Source organism: Culicoides brevitarsis, chromosome 2, assembly GCF_036172545.1.
Source record: "Culicoides brevitarsis isolate CSIRO-B50_1 chromosome 2, AGI_CSIRO_Cbre_v1, whole genome shotgun sequence".
Classification (NCBI taxonomy): Eukaryota; Metazoa; Arthropoda; class Insecta; order Diptera; family Ceratopogonidae; genus Culicoides; species Culicoides brevitarsis.
Window position 1 is genome coordinate 17,339,497 of NC_087086.1, and position 19,165 is coordinate 17,358,661.

Genomic DNA, 19,165 nt, shown 5'->3' on the forward strand with positions numbered 1-19,165 from the left:
AAAAATCCAATGGGGCAAAATAAAAAAAAAGTTAAAAATTTCATCAAAATTGATCGTTTTTTGTTGTATTTTCATAATTTTTCAAGACATTTTCAAAAAAATTTATAAAAAATTTTCAATTATTTTAATTTTTGTTTTGAAAATCATATTTTAACTTTAATTTTCTGTCTTAAAATATTTTTCATAAAATTAGTGAATTTTTTTTCAAATTTTTTTGACAGTTATTTTTTATGAAATTTTAATTTTTCAATTTTTAACTTAAAATGATCTAAAATCAATTTTTAATTTGAAAATTTCAAAGAAGATTATTAAAAAACAACAAAAATGTTGATCAACGATCAAAAATTGCTAAAATTTTGTCATTTTGTATGAAAATAAGTATTTCAAATTTTTTTTTTTATTTTGTCCTCCCCCATTTTATTTTCAAAAATTTTGGACTTTTGGAGCGGCCTTGATTGTTCAAAAAACGTCTTGTGAAATAATTTTTTGTTATCCATTTCGATTGTTCATCCATTCCGTTCCGTTTGTATCAATTTCATTCGTCTCATTCACAACAGCTGATCGGCACCAGCATGCAAAAAAAAATTCCTGCCCATGTGCTCTGGGGCGGGCAGGAATTTTTTTTTGCATGCTGGTGCCGATCAGCTGTTTATGAATGAGACGAATGAAATTGATGTTCGCATTCCGACCTTTCCGATCATGTACTGTTGATTGCATACTTTTGGTAGTTTACTTTCAAAAAAGCTTTTTATTTTCGTTAAATTTGAGATTAAACAAAAATAAAGTTTTATTTAAATGATTTTTTTTCGCAAAATCCCAAAATTCAAATGATATTCTACTGATATTTTCTTGTATTTTCCATGCTTTTTTAGAAAAAAAATATTTGAGGCTGTATCTCTTAAGATAATTGAGAAAAATTCAAACATTCAACTCAATTAAAGAGAAGAAAAATTTCCTTATTTAAAAAAAAAATAATTGAAGCCATATGAATTACAAAAAAAAAAATATATTTTTTATTTGAATTTTTATTATTATTTCTTCCTTATGTACAACTAATTTACAATAAAATTAGTTCAATAAAAGTTATTTAATTTTCAATTAAATATTCTTAATTAATTCTATCAGTACTTAATTTTTTCTACAGATTAATTTTTTTGTTCGTCCCTTAAAAACTAATTTTGTTTCGTTAAATATTTTTCTTATATCCGAGCCTTTTGTCAGACTTTAAACCAGATTAAAACTTATTTTGTTAAATTTTTTAAATCTACATTAAAATAATTTTATTTTTTCTTCATTTCAATTATTTTTTTTTCTTTTAATATCACAGATATTTATGTATGATTTTTTTTTTGTAAAAAACTTATATTCGACAGAATTTCAGTTGTAAGTATTTTTTTAGTTTCGTGGCATGGCAAATTTTTAAATAATAATAAAAAAACTTTTGGCAAGCTAAAATTATTTTTTAAAAAAAAGTTAAGTTGAGTGAAATTTCTGCTTAAAATCTAGCAAGGCACGATTTCTGTCTTATTGCTTCTCTTTTAATCTAATTTTTTACTTATTTATCGGCACATGATTTGTTTTTTTTTTCCTTAATTCTATTAATTTTAAATTTATTTACAGGTTTTTTTTCTTACACCGTCGTTTCATTGCGATGCAGCAAGTGTTTGCTCTCTCGTTGCAAGTCGTTGTAGTACTCGTGATCTGAAATGGGTTCCGTTTCTGTTGGCGACAACGGAATGCCAATTGTTTGCGTGGGTGCTGTCGATACAGTCTCAATAGACGATGAATTATCGCTTGTCGTGCCCTTCATGTACTCTGGGTTCTCAACACTCGTGGGATTCGCAGGTGCTCCAATGAGTCCCAAATAATTAGGACCTGTCGTTGGCATGAGATAATCATCTTCATCTACTTGCAAGTTGAGACGCAAGTTCCCGATGGCAACTTCGCGCGAATTATCAGTCTCATCGGAGGTATTTCGCAGCGGATCGCTCGAATAACGCAGCGACTTCAGAATTTCCTCAGACAAATCGCTCGAAAAATCGGGCAGCACGCTACTACGTGACTTTGGTTGTAAATATTCTTCGGCTTGTACGAGATTGCCGCCCGCATCGAGACTAGGCGCCAACGTTCGAATCAACTCTTTTTCGTCTTTGCTCGTGTACGAGGGTAATCGCATAAATTTGTCACCCGGAATCACCAAATAACGACCGGGATCGCGTGCCTTTTCCGCCAACTGATCTGCGAGTTGTTTAAACGTGGGACGAGCTTCCGGATCTAAATTCCAGCACAGCAACAAAATGCAGTAGATATCAAGCGAACAAATATCCGGTTGTGGTAATTTCTGACCGTTTTCAATTAGTTCTGGGACTTTGTTTGCCGGTATGTTGTCATAAGGACGAGCTCCGTACGTCAAAAGTTCCCAAATTGTGACACCGAACGCCCACACATCACTTTTGCTCGTGAAAATTCGATGACGAATGCACTCCAGAGCCAACCATTTTATCGGCATTTTACCGCCAGCGGCATGATATTCATCCGAACCGTAATCCAACAACTTGGCCAAACCAAAATCGGTGATTTTGACACAAGAAGGCGTTTGTACAAGGACATTTCTTGCTGCCAAATCACGATGCACTAAACGACGATTTTCGAGATATTCCATGCCACGTGCGATCTGAGTCGACCAATTCAACAAAGCTTTCGACCCGATTTTGTCTTTGTTGTTTCTGACATAGTCCAAGAGACATCCGAGAGGCATCAATTGCGTTATCAGCATCATTTGGTTTGTCATGCAGACAGCGAGGAGTTTCAACAAGTTGGGATGTTCAACGGATGCCATGATATAAGCTTCATCCAAAAACTCGCGACTTGATTCGGCACTGTTGATATCCATCAAGACCTTAATTGCCACCGGGATTTTGACATTTTCGCCTTCAGGCACCCAAACTCCCTTGAAAACGCGACCAAAAGCTCCCATACCGAGAATTGCCCCGCGACGAATTTCCGCTTCTTTGATCATTCGCAGTTTTGTGAGATTCGGACCGACATTTGTGGGTCTCAGTGGTTCACTGTCTTCGCATCCCGCAAGAACCATCGTCATTTTTACAGCTTCCTGTTTGGCACGAATCTTTTTCTTCGTGTAATAAATGGCAAATAAGAAGAACGTGATTGCAATTCCGAGAGCGATAAACACAATTATGATCCAAACTTGCGCCGTTGATGTGCTGTCATCCAACATGCTGTAACTAATTGGCTCCGCAGCACAATGAAACCCGTTATTGCCGTGAATTTTGTGCGGATGCGTTTCGGGACATCGTTCTGTGCAATGGAACGCTGTCGTATTATCATTCGGATCTCCCAAGAAAATCTTCAAGTTGCGACATTCATCGCATTTTTCCGGGCCAACGCCATGACAACCGCGACATTCGTCATCGCACGGATTACAAACGCGATTTTTCTTGTCTGCGTAATAATCGCTGGGGCATTCATTGCCACAGAGTTCGCCGATTTTGTAGCCTGCACATTCGAGACAAACACTTTCGTGGAAACCGTAACCTTTGCATCGCTTACACAACGGATGACATTTGCGACAAACTTGTTTGTTCGTGAGAGGTTTAAAAGCGCCATCAGCCTGCGGACCAATCCAGTCGTAGTAATATCCATCGGGACACGTGTCGTTTTTCTTCAAGCATCGTTCGACTTTTGTCTCGTTATTGATGATGGCACTATCGCACGTGATGCATCCATCCGGAGCAATTGTGTTACGGGGACCACGACATCCAACGCAAGTTTCGTGACAAGGCTCACATTTACCGCTGGCAGCATATTTACTCTCAGGACATTGTTTAACGCAGAATTTGCCGTCTTTGACGTTTTTACATGCCGAACAATCGTCGTTGTGTGGACCGGTACACGAATCGCGACACTCTTCGTGACATTCACCGCACGTTTTGGCGTCAATTTGATACAATCTGCAAGGAAAAATTTTTTTAAAACAAATTTTTGATGAAATTCAATGAAAAACTTACCTTGCACGAGGATCACACGAGGACAAACACATGTCTTTGTGCGTAAAATGCTTGCATTCCAAGCACTGTGACGGACCAGCGCCCCAACATCCGGCTTTGGAACATTCTTTGTCGCAACTTTGACCGGCAAGAGCTATTTTGAAAGTAAAAAATTGTTAATTTAAAACATTTTTTGGTTAAAAAATTATGAAAAAACTTACCACACTCGGTTGTATTGCGATTAGATTGGATTACCGAATCGTGATCTTTGGACTTTTTAATGACATTCCAGTCAATATCCTCAGCATAACACAAATTTTGGTTCTCAACGATGACAATCGAGCCAGAATTGACCTTTTTCAGTGATTTGAGGTTCAAGGAACGAAGTGACGTCTATAAAAAATTGAATTTTTAGTAAAAATTTTTAAAGAAATTTATTTTTTTAGGACTTACTTTGACAATGTACAACGATGCGAACAAATTTTCCTTGAGTTCTCGTCCTCCAATGACCTCCAAGTTACGGAAATACGATAAATTTTTGAAATTTTCATCATGTCCTTGGATATTCAAGTAACCAGTAATCTCCTTCAGTGTTGAGAAGACTTCCAATCTATCAGGATGCAGTTTCGTATAACGTTCACCGAAGGAAAAGTTGGCATAAACATGTTGATATCCGTTAAAAGTTTGATCCAAGATCTCCAAAGATCCCTCAATCACGGTACAATTGATATATTTGTCGATATTTCCCGAATGAACGATTTTCTCGCCCGGACAAGTCTTCGGGCAAGCACCATTGCATGGCATACATTCGCCATCTTTTGCCATTTTATTCGGGGGACACGTACGAACGCAAGCACCTTGATCCTTGAGCAAATGTTTGGGGCAGTCACGGACACAAGTAGCGCCATACGCATACTTTCCATCTGGATTTGGCTCCCAGAGGTAATTAGTGGGGTTGTAACGTTGCATCGGCGGACATTCCTGCTTACAAACGCCGTCATCGTAGAAATTTCGACATGCCAAGCAATCACGTTGCGTTGGGCCTGTACATCCGCCTGCGCAGAACAAATGACAACAATCCCGTGGATTTGGTCCGAAACATCTTCCCTGAGCACATTGCGCCGGACAATTTACTTTACTGAATTTCTGACAATTATGAGGTCCCTCGCCCCAACATCCCCCGTGACACGACTTATCGCATGATGGGCATTCGCGTTCCGGCGACGTAAAGTTGTAACTGTACTTGATTTGCGCTCCAGGTCCCGTAAGGATTTCGTACCAATCGATCGTCTTAATGTGACACAAATTGTAATTGTTGAAAATTCCCGCACTACCGCTCAAAATGTCCCGTAACGCTGGCAGTTGCAAAGTGTGCATTTGCGATAACGTCACAAAAAGTGCAAATTCCTCTTCCATCACGTTCACTTTGAACAGCGTTCTGCCACGAATAATTTGTAATTTTGGCAAGATGACATCTTTTGTATCGACATGACTAATTAGTACGTAGCCCGTGACTTCGCGGATCTGATGAAGGAAACTCAAGTCATACGTGTCATTTTGGATCCAAGTCAACTCCAAGTTGCCATCGACGTAGGTGCAGTTGATGTAGCGATCATGGAGATTTTTGTAATGGTAATCGCGATTCGCAGGAACCGACATTCGACCATTTGTGCCAACGCAAACTGAAAAGAAAAAGAGACAAAAATTAGTAAAATTGGTAATTTTTTGTATTAAAAAAATATTTTTGACGACAAATTCTCAAGAAAAAGGCAAAAATTAGTATTTTTTTTGCATTAAAAAAATTTTCTGAAGACAAAATCTTAAGAAAGAGGCAAAAATTAGTAAAATTTATATATTTTTGTATTAAAAAGTTTTTTTGACAAAAAAATCTCAAAAATTAGTAAAATTAATATTTTTTTTTGTAGTAAAAAATTTTTTGACGATAAAATCTTAAAAAATGCAAATATGATTTTTTCGTATAAAAATTTTCTGATGACTAATTCTCAAGAAAAAGGCCAAAATTAGTAAAATTGGTGATTTTTCGTATAAAAAAAATTTCTGACGACAAATTCTCGTTAAATTCCTAAAATTAATATTTTTTTATGTAAATCAGTTTCGTATTTAAAACGTTACATCAGATTTTTGCCTTGTATTTATTTGCCAAAGTGTTATATTTATTATTTCTTAGGAAAACACTCGCTGTCATATTGACTGACATACATAAATTTTTTTATTATTTACTTTTAACAATCCACATATACATTTTTCTTATTGATTGTACAAATTTATTTACGTTTTTATACGGGTTTCTTTACATTTTTGTGCTTTGAATGTCTCAACGCAACACATTTCATGCAGGCAACCAGTTGGTTTGACGAACAAACAACAAGAGAGTGAGCTTTTGTTCGGTTCAAACACACAAACAACGTCGTGACGGAGCTTTTTTTGAGTGACTTTACACAAATACAAGCAAAAAAGGAACGAATGTGGATGCTGTGCACATAAAATGTTGCCGATGGCATCGAGAACCGGACATATTTTCAATTGAACTTCATGGGATTAACGAAAAAAATTGATGATTAACACTTTGCTTGATTGAAATTAATTCAAATGTTGACGAAAAATAACCATCTGTGCCATTTTTTAGTAATTTCCAAGAATTAAAGCCATTCATAACCGAGAAGACATTAATAAAGATGAGTACAAATGTTGACTAATGTTTGACAAACTACTGCGATAGCTACAAATCTCGCCTTTTTTAATGATTAATTTCAACTTTTCAGTGGCTTCATCCGAAATTCAGTGTGTGGGATTCACTCTTTTTCGTGGATGATAAAATTTTATCGCTGTGCATCGTATGCTAATAAATACCAACCGTCATAATAATTAAATTTTATGATGCATGAAAATAGGTGCCCACGATTAGTTTTAAGAGATCATCTTAACGAGCTGAAAAAGACGCAAAAGAAGCATCCACGGGAGTGACTTATGGTAGTTGGCATGGCTTAATTTAATGATGATGGAATGGAAATAGATAGAAGTTGAACGGAAGATTAATGACAAACTAAATGGAATGAGGTAACATAATACGCGAGGGATTTGTGGGTGCTTTTTATTAAAAGTTTTCACCATTTTTTATAATTTTTTTTTTTAGAAAAAATTATATTTTATACGAAAGACTTCAAAAAAGCGACGAACCTGATATCCTTTTAACTTTAAAAAAATTAACGAACGAGATTCATATCAACACTAAATGTCACTTCATTAAAATTTATTATATTTTTTGTTTTTCTTTAAAAAAAATCGATATTTGATAACGCAACGCGAATAAAAATTAAAAAAATTTTTAAAAAATATTTTATTCATAAAAAAGGCCAAAAGTTCAACTTTTTTTTAGCATATTTCTTTAATTTGTTTTAATTTAATTTTTTTCTGCATATTTTAATATTTTTTTTCAGGCAAAATTTTAATTTTTATTTCTTTTTTCTCTCATTCCAGATGATATCGGATGACAAAATTCTTATGATTTGTCAAACAAATACATACAAGGCAAAGACAAAAAATAAATTTAAAGTGTGAATATCGCGATAATTAATTTTATTCATCATTCTGTTACTTGACATTCTACTCAGTGTGGAATTTTTATGTGATTTTCAGGTGATTATTTAAAGATAAAAATTATCCGAAATTTATGCTAAAAAAACAGGTGTCGGGTTACACGCTGGTTTCTTAACAGTAAATGTCAAAAATTGAAAAAATTGTCAAAATTTTGATTTTTTTTAAATTTTAAAGGTTTTAAGCATTGGGCAACATCATCGAAAAAAAATTATTTATTGAAATAATCACACATTTAATACTTTGTTGAAGCAAAAGACAAAAAAATACCCGAATATTTACACAATTTTGAATCCATCCACACACTCACAGAAAAAATTTCATTCCACGTACATTGTTCAAATAAAATAATGAAAATAAATGAATGTTAACTGGCTCGTCATTACATTATTTGAATTCTTTCGTTTATTTTCTTTTGGTTTCTTGATTCGTAAGATTTTTTTTTCTCTTCAAAGTTTCTTTTTTTTTGTGTGTTTGTTGAAATTAAAGCAAAGATAGTCCAGTCACATGTTTAGAAAAAAAAAAGATTTGAAAAGATGAAATGAAAGGAGAATGATGCCTAAGGGCTACGAGGTTTGGTTTGGCAATGAACGGATTTCAACCTTAAAAAAAACGAGTTTTCTAGAAGATTTTTTGAACAAAGAATTGATTGAAGCTGTTTTTTTAGACTTGCCTCTAGCTTGTAACCTCTCTAAAATTTATTTTACTTAAAAAATGTTTGAAAAGCTATCTTTATAAGGACATGTTTGTTACTCTCATGTAAGTATTTACTCTAATAAGTTGCTAAGAGGATTAATATTTTTTTTTTAGTTCAATAAAAAAATATTCTACAAAATTTATTGCCATGCGAAATCTAACATCACAAGAAAAAAATTAAATTAAATTAGCGAATGGTGTGAAATATTACGTTTTTATATTAGTCTTAGACGTTAATTTAGCATAAAATTCTCAAATATTTGCATTTTATATTTTTTTTTCTTAATTCTTGTCTCGCATCGAATCGGGCGGTCAAATTCAAACAAAAGCAACAAGTGGACTAACAAAATGGAACCTGATGCTTTTTCATCTCATTTTATTCATATTTTAACATTTGCCACCTTTTTAATACCTTTGCCAAATAATATACGAAAAAATATTTTTTTTCTTCGAATTTGCAACATTTTTATGACAGATTTATTAATTTATTCGTTTCTTCTTTTTCGTTTCGTCGTTTTGCTCCTTTTGCGCGACACTAATTCCAACCTGAATATTTATGACATTTATCAAAAAAATTTTAAATTCTGTAGAAATTTAATATTTTTTAAGACTTGACAAATTTATTTTTTAGTACCGACGAAATAAATTCACTTATCAACGATCGGTTTCGTCTCAAAAAAAAAAATATTTAAATAAATATTTTATGGATGTTCTTTCGAAAAAAAAAAAATTTTTTTTAATAAAAACAAAACGATTAATAATTTTTTCGAATATAAATATTCGATCAGTTAATCCTGTTAAATGTTTTAAAAGCATTTTGTTCGAATTTTGTGAATATTTTTACTTGTCAAAGCTGTCGGTCGTGTGCTCATTTAATGGCTTAAGTCAATTTTTATGGTTTTCTGTCGAAGAAGTTGAAGTTATTTGGTGCAAGTTTTATTTTATTTTGTAATCAACCACTCGATCTGATATTCTAAGCCTGTTTTCTCGGGTAATTAACTCAAATTTATCGTCAAATCCTTCGATTGCTTGATAAATTTAGTTATAAAGACACTTTGGATCAATAAAAATCTCATAAAATATTCATAAACCGAACATTTTAATCACCCTTCTTAACGCTTTTTTCTAATTCTCGTATTAAAAAAATTTTTTTTTAAAGAATGTTGGTAGCATTGAACGTTTATTCGTTAATTGCTTATATTATCTTATAAAGGGATCAAATAATAAAAATGATAAAAACGAAAAGAAATTAAAAAAAAATAATATTTTTGAACGATCCACAACGCACCACGGGAATCATCATGCATTTCTCATCATCGATAGACTTGCTCGGCTGGATGAAATTATGTGGAAATTTAAAAATATTTAAATCAGTTCTAAACTCTCTTCATCCATAATTCTATTCTAACGAAAAAAAAAAACTTGAAATATTTTATGTTATAATCTTTTTTTCTCCATTTCATGCATCTTTTGATATAAAAGATGTTATGAGGAGTCAGCGAATGTCAGACGAAAGGAGAAAGAACAAAAGTGATCGATCGATAATCCAAGAAATGTAAAAAAATTCGAAGAACAGTTATAGAGTTGAAACTGTTAGAACAAAGAATTGATCATGAAAATCGTGCAAGAGCCTCTCAAAAGTGTAAAAGTGGAACCACGTGCTCGAAATTTTTACAAAAAAGCCGCATTTCTGATAAAAAATGAATTAAAGTCGTTAAATTAATGCTTTTTACGTGTCAAAAGTCTTATAAATTCTCGTTTTTCGACTTTGTTCGCTGAAAAATAGAATAAAAATGTAAATAAAATAATCTTTAAGTCATTAACACTCAATATTCGAGCGGTTTCAAGTATAATATTGTGACTTTAAGCACACTCCTTTTAAATAACGTTACGTTAAAACAAAACGGCAAAATAATTAGTTACGAATTAGGAATTATACGATAATTCTGTCGTTTCGCCGTGTGTTGCTGTAGACACAAAAATCGCAAAATATATATTCGTGTCTACTTTTCTGCATTTTAATATTAAAAATAAATAAATAAATATTTATTATCATTTCAAGAATAAGTCGATGAAAAATATGCTGATATGCCTAAAATATTAATTTTTTTTAGTGTGAATTTTTTAATAAATTTTGAATGTCTGTCATGAAAAAATTATTAAATTACAGTTTAAAATGCGCTTTTTTGTTTTTTTCATGATTTTTTCCTCGAATTTCAACAATAACTTTAATTTAATATTTTCGAGCACGAATTAATTTTTTTTTTTCATAAGTTTTTTCATTAGTTAAACGTTTATTCGCCATAATTTGCATTTATAGCCCGCTCTTTTTTGAATATTTTCGAATACTTAACCTTTGAGCTTTTTTTTATTGCTTTAAAAAATAAATTTTTTGATGCCATATTATTTTTTGTTTTGTTTTGGAAACCATTAATTTTCGGTTTTTATTTGAATTTTTATTCATTTTTAATTTATTAGAGAGTTTTTGGGCGAAGAAACGAAGAAAAGGCGTGAAAATAATAATTTTTTGTGCGCAACAAGACATTGAAGAAAGCTCAAATATTTTGCGTCATATTTAAAAAAAAAATCTAAAATTAGCGTCAGTCAGAGCGAAACAAGCCCATGTTAGTAACGCAATCAATATCTGACAAATTGAACCTTATTAAAATCCATTATCCGATAATTTTTCATGTTGATTCTTGATTCGTGATGTATAAATAAAATATCCAATATCCATAAAAGTTTTTGAAGAAGTAGAAAAAAAATATCAAAAGGTTAGATACCTCAAATATTTCTTCATACCTTCACTTATGCGATCAATTTACGAGATTCTGTGGTGCTAACTCACGTATTTATCTCGCTCCCTCTACGAAAAGAGTCAAGGCATCAAGAGATAATCATTTTTCATAATTTTTTTTTGTTGCCTTTACATTTGTAACGCGTTTATTATTCATATTTCATACTTTTTTGTTAACTATTGTTGAACTCTTCTACATATTTTGTGCGCGTCAAAGCCTGTTGCTAGTTAAATTTGTTGTTAGAGCAACAAAAAACCTCAAACGAAACGAAATGCTGGATGGATAACCATAAATGTCCATCATCATGTCGATGTTACAGATACATTGTAACAAAAAAAAAGTATAAAAGAATATAAAACACTAATCATAATAATAAAAACGTTTAACGTTTCTTTTCTCTTTTTCTTTTCTTTTGGTTTCAGGAATACCAAAAGTCTCGGAGAAACATTTAGTTTGATTGATGGCTCCTCGCACAGAAAAAGGGCAATCGCGCCGTAGAAACAAAAGTAACAATCTATTCGAATCTCATTTGAAAGAACAAAAAATAAATAAAAATCATGATGTGTTGTCCATTTTATACGCAGCATGCACGTGTACAGCTGAAGAAGCATGGCATACACACAAGAATAGACAATAAAAAAAAGAATTCCTTGAAATTCCACTTCATTTTGTTCGCTTCAGGATGATCTTTTGTTCTCATCGTCCTTTTGTGCATGGCTTTGTGTACACAATTAAATGGGAATCGTATAAAATTTTATGATTTTTTTCATCTATTTTTGTGTTTAATTTACTTTTTTTTTTATATTTTTTTCGTCTTTTTAGATTTTTGTGTGTAAGTTTTATAGTGTAAGAAATCCACTCCATAATGGATGTCATGCTTGTTCAAATTAATGCACTTTTATTTGAAAAGGATCAAGATATTGATCGCTCAGGTAAATGTACCATATGTGATTTTTAAGAGTAATTTTTAGGATTTTAAGGACTTGAGCGTATTTTTATGAAGTTTTTTAAAAAATTTTAAAATTTTGCTATTTAAAAATTTATTCTTATTATTATTTTTAAAATTTTATATTTATTTTTTAAAATTTTTTTAAATAATAATTTAAAAATTAAAAAAAAAAATTAAATTATCATTAAATAAATTAAAAAAATAAAATTATTTTAATTAAATCTTTCTTTAAAATTTATTTATTAATTTTTAATTTATTTTTTATTAATTTATTTTAATTATTTTATTTTATTTTAAAAAAAAATTAAATTTAAAAATTTTGTTTTCAAATATTAGATGAAAAAATTAAAATTTAATTAAAATATTTAAATTTTATTTAAAAAATATTTTTTTTAAATTAAAAATTAATAAAAAAATATTTTAACTTATAAATTTATTTTAAATTTCAATTAATTCAAATTAAAATAAAAATCTAGAAATTTTCGGACAGACATCCATTAAATAGAGAAAATTAAACAAGGAATGTTCTTTTTTTATTTGATATGATTTTTAATCGAAATCTTGAGGGATGTTTGTTATGACTTACTCATAACTTTTTCATATTACAAAAAAAAAAAAAAAAAAAAAAAATCATAATTTTTCGTCGAATTGATCCCTCAGCAGTGGTTCTTATTTTTTTCACAGAAAAAAACGAAGAAATAAAAAAAAATAGAGAAACATTGAAAAGATTGAATATCGTGACCGTTGCGGCGATATTCTGTTCGTGGTTCATGAATTCGTGCATGCCGTGCAAAATACATTTATTTTCATCAGCATCTTGTAAAAAATATTTTTTTAAAAATCTACGCCATCCATTTTCATGCACGACCGAACGTACAAAGCCAAAGATAGAGCTATGCGATAGAGTGAGTGGTGCCTTTTTTTAAATAGACAACGCAACAACTCACGCGCGTTCGCCTGTATTTGTGTTGAATTGCTTTTTATTTTATTTAAAATGCTGAATGGTATGTAAATTGGACAGATGATCATATTATTATATTAAACGAGAGAGAAACAAGCAAAAAACCAGTTTATGCTACTTTTCCGCGATTTTATAAGAGTTATATTTTTAGGTAGATTCATTAGCATTCGAATCGTTTTAAAGAAGTTTGAGATTTGCATGACTTCTGATAAGGCGTTCGAGCTGCTTTTGGTGTGGCGTTTGTAAAAAACGCTTTAAATGGAAATGCTTGTGACCCATTTTTGTGCGTAAAAGAGCAAAAGATTCCCAAGAAATCGTTAAAAATATTACCGTAACCGATTTTTACTATCGAAAAAACAAATAAAATAAATAAAAATTAGTAGGTAGTATGGTAATAGAATAAAAATTTGATATCAAATGTAAATAAAAGCACGTATCTCAGACGTATCTACATGAGTTTTTAAACGTTTAGTAAGTTGAAATCAAATAAAAACGTAGAAACGTCCAATAAATAACATAAAAAATTATCGTTCAAAATTTTTCATGGTAATAATGTTTTTTTTGATACGAAGTGCAATCGTTAGGGTGACAATTTTCACTTCAAAAAAAAATTGTTTTTAAATTTCTTCAAAACTTATCTTGACAAAGTATTAAAAATTTCACAAAAATATAAAATTTGAATTAAAAATTATAATTATTATTATTTAAATAATTTTTTAAAAATTTAATAAAATAGCAAAATAATTTTTTTTCCTTTAAAATTAATTTTTATTTATTTTCAAAAATTATTTTTTTTTAATTTAATATTTTTTTTAAATTGATTTTTAATGATTTTAATTTTAAATTAAAATAAAATTTAAAAAATATTAAATTTTTATTTTTTTAACTTTATTAATTTTTAAAAAAAAATTAAAACTATTGAAAAACTTAAAATCTCATTAAAATAGAAAAAAAAATAATAAAATAATTTATAATTTTTTTCTCACAATATAACGTCAGGAAGACGAGTTATCACGTCATGTCAATGCGTTTTACACAAATGTGCCAAGAAAAAATTACGTTACATGATTGATTTGCGTTTCAAAACGAGTTGAGAACTTGGTAAACAAAAAAAAAATGCTACTCGTACATGTAAATATTTCTAACGAAAAAAAAATCATTATTTCAATAAATGGTGAGACAGGTAGACGTTGCGTTGTTGACTGATAAGAGGAAGGAAGAAATTTGATAAAAACTTTGGACGTTTTTTACTCACTTTTTCCCCTCACAAACTCATTTTCGCTGCGTTTCTCATCGGGTTCGTGCTTTTTCAGGAAATTTTGCTGGTTTTGTTGTTGTTGTATCATAAATTTGCTCTGTTGAAACTGATTTAGCTTCGATCGCGACAAATCCATGTGGTGATATGTCTTGTCGCGAACCCCTTGCACTTGACCAACACTAATTACACTAACGATTAAAACTACTGACATGACTAGGAACGAGCTGTTACTGCTGGCGGTGAGGCATGTATGCCACCTCCGCGCATCATTTTTGAGTCTTGATTTCATTGTTTGTGGTTGCATGTCTTGCGACATTTATTTTGTTATCTCCTATTTTTCGCAATTTTTGACATTTTTTCGAAAAGGAATTACGTTCCGTCGAGGGTGTACACTCGATAATTCCTCTTTTTTTTTTTTGGGGAGTTAAGTCAAGCCAAATGCACCTTTTTTGCCTCTTTAGTCCGTTTTTTTTCTTTTGAGAAACGATTTGGGACAAGTTTCGTGCTGTTCCGAGTCTTTTGTTATGGCCGGTTGTTCAAATTCTTTTCAAAAAAATTAAAAAAAAAAAATATTTCTTCTTCTTTTTTGTGTGTTTGTCTGTGTTTCTGTTTGGAAATATTTTTATTATTTATTTTATTTCACCTTCTTCGTCTCTGTTTCTTTGAAAATAGTATTTTTCAACATCTCTCGTACGCTACAGGTATGCTTGAGAAGAAACCTGTTGCTCTGTGCGAGGTATGTACGACACCTTTACTGCTCTGTCTTAAAAAGAGCATGTAAAAAAAGTATAAAAAGAAACTTGATTTAAGTCGGGCTTTGCATGTGTTTGTGTGTCTTAAAATAAATACGACGACGAAGTGTTTGCCTCTGAACTCAGCTAACTCACACAAAACTTCCAAGATGGCGTAAATTCACCTTTACAGCTTATTTTTGTTATTTTTCTCCGATGAGGCTTTTGACATAATTTTTTTTATTTATTTTTTTTCGTAATTTTTTGTTCTTGAAAAGTTTTTTTTTTAAATTTTTCTTTGAAATAATTTATTGATCCCAATAAACAAACAAAATTTTCCCGGAAAATATTTTTTCTTATTAATTATTTTTTGTTTAAACGTTTTTTCTATGAAATGTTAATTTATTACAATTTTTGCGTAATTTTTAATATTTTTCCGTGAATTATTTCGCAAATTTTGAACAATTTTCAATTTTTTCTGAGGTTTCTTGTCTTTTCACTCATTCTAATCTCCAATGTTTCATATAATTTTCAATTTTTCACTCTAGTTTTCCGTGCAATTATTTGCAACCAATTTGACATAAGGTAAGTTTTTCTCACTAATTTAATATTTTTCACTGTTTGTTGTTGTAAGTAGCAACAAAATTATTATTATTGCATATACTACTCGTAATATGTGTAACATCACACATTAACAATACACTACTCTTGAGAGTAAAAAAAAAATAATAAAAACAATCTTCCTATATAAGTGTACTGTAATAAAAATTCGAGACGAAAACCTTGCGCAACGTCATTACCGCACGGGATTAACTTGGAGACTGAACTTAAAATATTTTTGTGTAAGTTTTGTGCATGGCTTGTGCGGTGAGAGACCAACAATTTTTTTTTACCTGTGGCTTGTACTTGCGAGGAAGTGAGTGCACACCTGAGTAACTCGCGTGTATGCCATTGCCAGGTAAAACGTGTGCGGGTGTGTGGTAAAGTAAACTGTACTGTACAATTTTTAAGGTAAGGTTTATGTGAGGTTTTGAGAAGAAAAGTATTAATCTTGACTTTAAACTTTGATTTTTTTTTTGGTTTGACTTGATTTTTTTATAGGTGAATGTTGTACATTTTTATTAAGGACATGATTGATTTTTTTTTTGATATATTTTTTGGATATTTAGGTCGATCAATTGTCCCTTCGTGAGTTTATGGAATTTTTCGAGTGTTTGAGTTAGATGGATTTGGAGATATAACTGTCTAGATGTCTTGCGGCGATTAAATTTTGAGTTCGAAAAGTTTATTCAAATTATTGTTTTTTGATTAATTTGCAGATTGTTTTGCCTTTTAGCATTAAATTCTTGCAAAAATCTCATGATTTTAGATAAATTTTGCATTTTTGGAAAATTAAGTATTTAAATTGATAATATTATAATTATATCCTTAAATCGATTGATTAGAATATTAGGTTTTGCCTTTCAGCAAATAAATTTTTAAATAATTTAAAAAAAATTATTTTAATATTTAATTTTTAATTTTATGCTAATATTTAAACTTTCGTGTGTGTGTGTTTTTTTGTCACCTGTCCCAAATTTTTTTTTTTTTTTTTGCAAATCTTATAAGGACCCTGAAGGTCTGTGGGCAGTCCCTTGGGTTGTGAGGTGTATGGAATTTTGTACGAAAATGTGAAATGAGGAAAAAAAAAAGTTTTTCGAAACAGTTTAGTTATGTCGTTCTATTACATTGAGAATTTATTTTAAAAATTTGTAACAAGAAATAATATTTGAAAAAAAAAAATTAAAACAGTGTCAAATTTAGACAAAATATATACTTTATTAATTATTATTTTTTTTATATAAAAAACGCAATTTTCTTGCAACGCAAAATATTTCACTAAAAAAAGTTCATTGAACAAATTTGTTTGAACAGTAAAAATTAATGCAAACATTTATTGAGTAGGTATCTAGATAAAGTTTACAAAAGTTCCATTTGTATATTAAAATTTGTCTTTGAACATTTATGATAACGATCAGATAAGATTTGCGCCATACTTAAGTAAATATTAAATATGCAAATCTTGGAATTATGTCAATATAAAAAATTATCAAATTTATAAGTAAATGTTTACCTAAAACAGATAAATTTTTATAAAAGAATCAATTTTTATAGAATTTGTTTAATTTAGAAGACGATTTCCGTTTGATATTATTGAAATTTTTTTTTTCTATTTGCGTTAGTCAAATATTTTTTTCACAAAACTTTCAAAAGAAAAAATGAATTTAGAAAAAATAAATTTAATTTAAAAAAAAATTAAATAAATTTAATTTAATTAATTATTTAAATTAATTAAATTAATTTATTAATTAAATTTAATAAAAATTATTTCTAATTAATAATTATGAATTTTTTATGTTATAAAAATAAAATTAAATAAAATAATTCAATTTTAGAGGAAATTTTGAAAAATTGAATATTTGTAATATAAAATAATTTATTCTGAAGTTAAAGAAAATAAATAAAAAAATAATTAATTTGTAAATTAAGTTTTTCTAAGAAAAAAAGTCTTTTAAAATTTTAATAGATTTTTCAATTAAAAAAACCCAATGGACTAACAAAAAATAAATAAATTGCCTTTCAAATATTTACTTTTGCCAAGCAACGTGATTCGCTGTATTGGTCACTTAACAAACTTTTCATGTATTTATATTTAAATAACTCGTCAAATACCACATAATTAGAGACATGATGACATTGACTGCGTAAACAAGACGAAAAGCTTTCCTCTCTGGAATGCAGCAAACAATTTAAAATATTATCTGTCACTAATTTATCATAAAGTTTTTAAGTTAAGTAGTTGCAGTCACTCGTCTTCAATGATGAAGCTGCGAGAGTAGGTAAACAAAAATTACTTTGGCGTGAAGGTAGATAAAAAATTTTCATTAAAACTCTTTTTTATTTCGTTTAAAAATCTATTATTACAGCACTTACTCAACATCTCGACTTGTTATTTTTTTTTGAAAGGCCGACATGTGTTTGTTTTGTTTTTTTTTTGGGTTCTTTCTTTTTTAATGTAAATGCTGTTAATAAATTCTACGCACTTGAGGTACTCTCGGACACTTGAAGAAGTACGACAAGTAAAACAAAAAACGATTATTAAAAACAAATGTTTGAAAATCTCTCGACTTGACCATAAAAAGTTGGCACAGGTTGCTTTTTTTTGTATTCGAAGAAATGACACCTTTCTGAAAAAATCTTCTAATTCTCAAAAATGCAGGCTAGTTTTGCTGGGATGGACATCCATCATACACACAAATCATACATTTATTGAACAACCTACGATTTTTTTTTCGGTTCAACATTTTACAACATTTATGATGTGTTACATACAGAAAGAGAAAAATCCAGCAACGAAAGAAAGAATGCGTAGTGACTATTTTGTATGCATGTGGCTTGTACGCATTTAGCATCCCATCATAATAAACGATAATAATAAAACTTTTGAAACATAATAATAATAATAAATTACCGTGGTCGTGAGTGAGTTGTTGTTGTGATGCTGTTACAGCCACTCTCGGTATCAGTCGCGATCGTGCATTCGTGTGTGTGTGTTTCTAAAACTGGTTTTCTTGCAAGAACTCACAAACTTAAGCCACAAACGTACACGAACGAAGCGAAAGAACGAGGAACAATAAGAGATATATGAGTTGTTGAATATTTTAAATCCATATGAGAAGCAAGAAAATCCTTCTTCTTATTAGAATTGCGATCGAATTGTCGCATTTTAATGTTCTTTTTTGTTGTCGTTTTCGAGAAAACAATCAAGTCACGCGTGGACATTTTAAAGTAGTTCAATATTCACGTAATGCACATTTATTTAAAAAATAAATTAAATCAGGGCATTACAATTTTGTCAAATTATTCGTTTTCAAAAATTTATAAAAATTCTGAAACTAAATATTTTGGGAGAAAAATAAAAAAAAATTATATTTTTTTAATTGAAACTCAAAATTATTAAATTATTTTTTGTCTATTTTTGTTATTTTTCCTTCAAAATCTATTATTTTCAATTTAATTATATGATTTTAAATTTTTGCAAAGTTAAACTTCAATTAAAATTTTAAAAATTAGTTTAATTTAATATAGTAATTAAATTTAATTAAATTAT

The 19,165-nt window shown here is 29.8% G+C and overlaps 1 protein-coding gene across 1 annotated transcript in view; it reads right to left on the minus strand.

Moving 5' to 3' along the window:
* Positions 1-1,349: 1,349 nt before the first annotated feature.
* LOC134829973 (epidermal growth factor receptor) overlaps positions 1,350-19,165 on the minus strand; it is a 44,920-nt gene continuing 27,104 nt past the window's right edge. The window contains exons 2-5 of the mRNA XM_063843297.1: positions 4,461-5,689; positions 4,229-4,400; positions 4,029-4,161; positions 1,350-3,971 (exon numbers count right to left, since the gene is read on the minus strand). Coding sequence (XP_063699367.1) covers positions 1,631-3,971; positions 4,029-4,161; positions 4,229-4,400; positions 4,461-5,689 — 3,875 coding nt within the window. The 3' untranslated portion in view covers positions 1,350-1,630. The remainder of the gene's footprint in view (positions 3,972-4,028; positions 4,162-4,228; positions 4,401-4,460; positions 5,690-19,165) is intronic.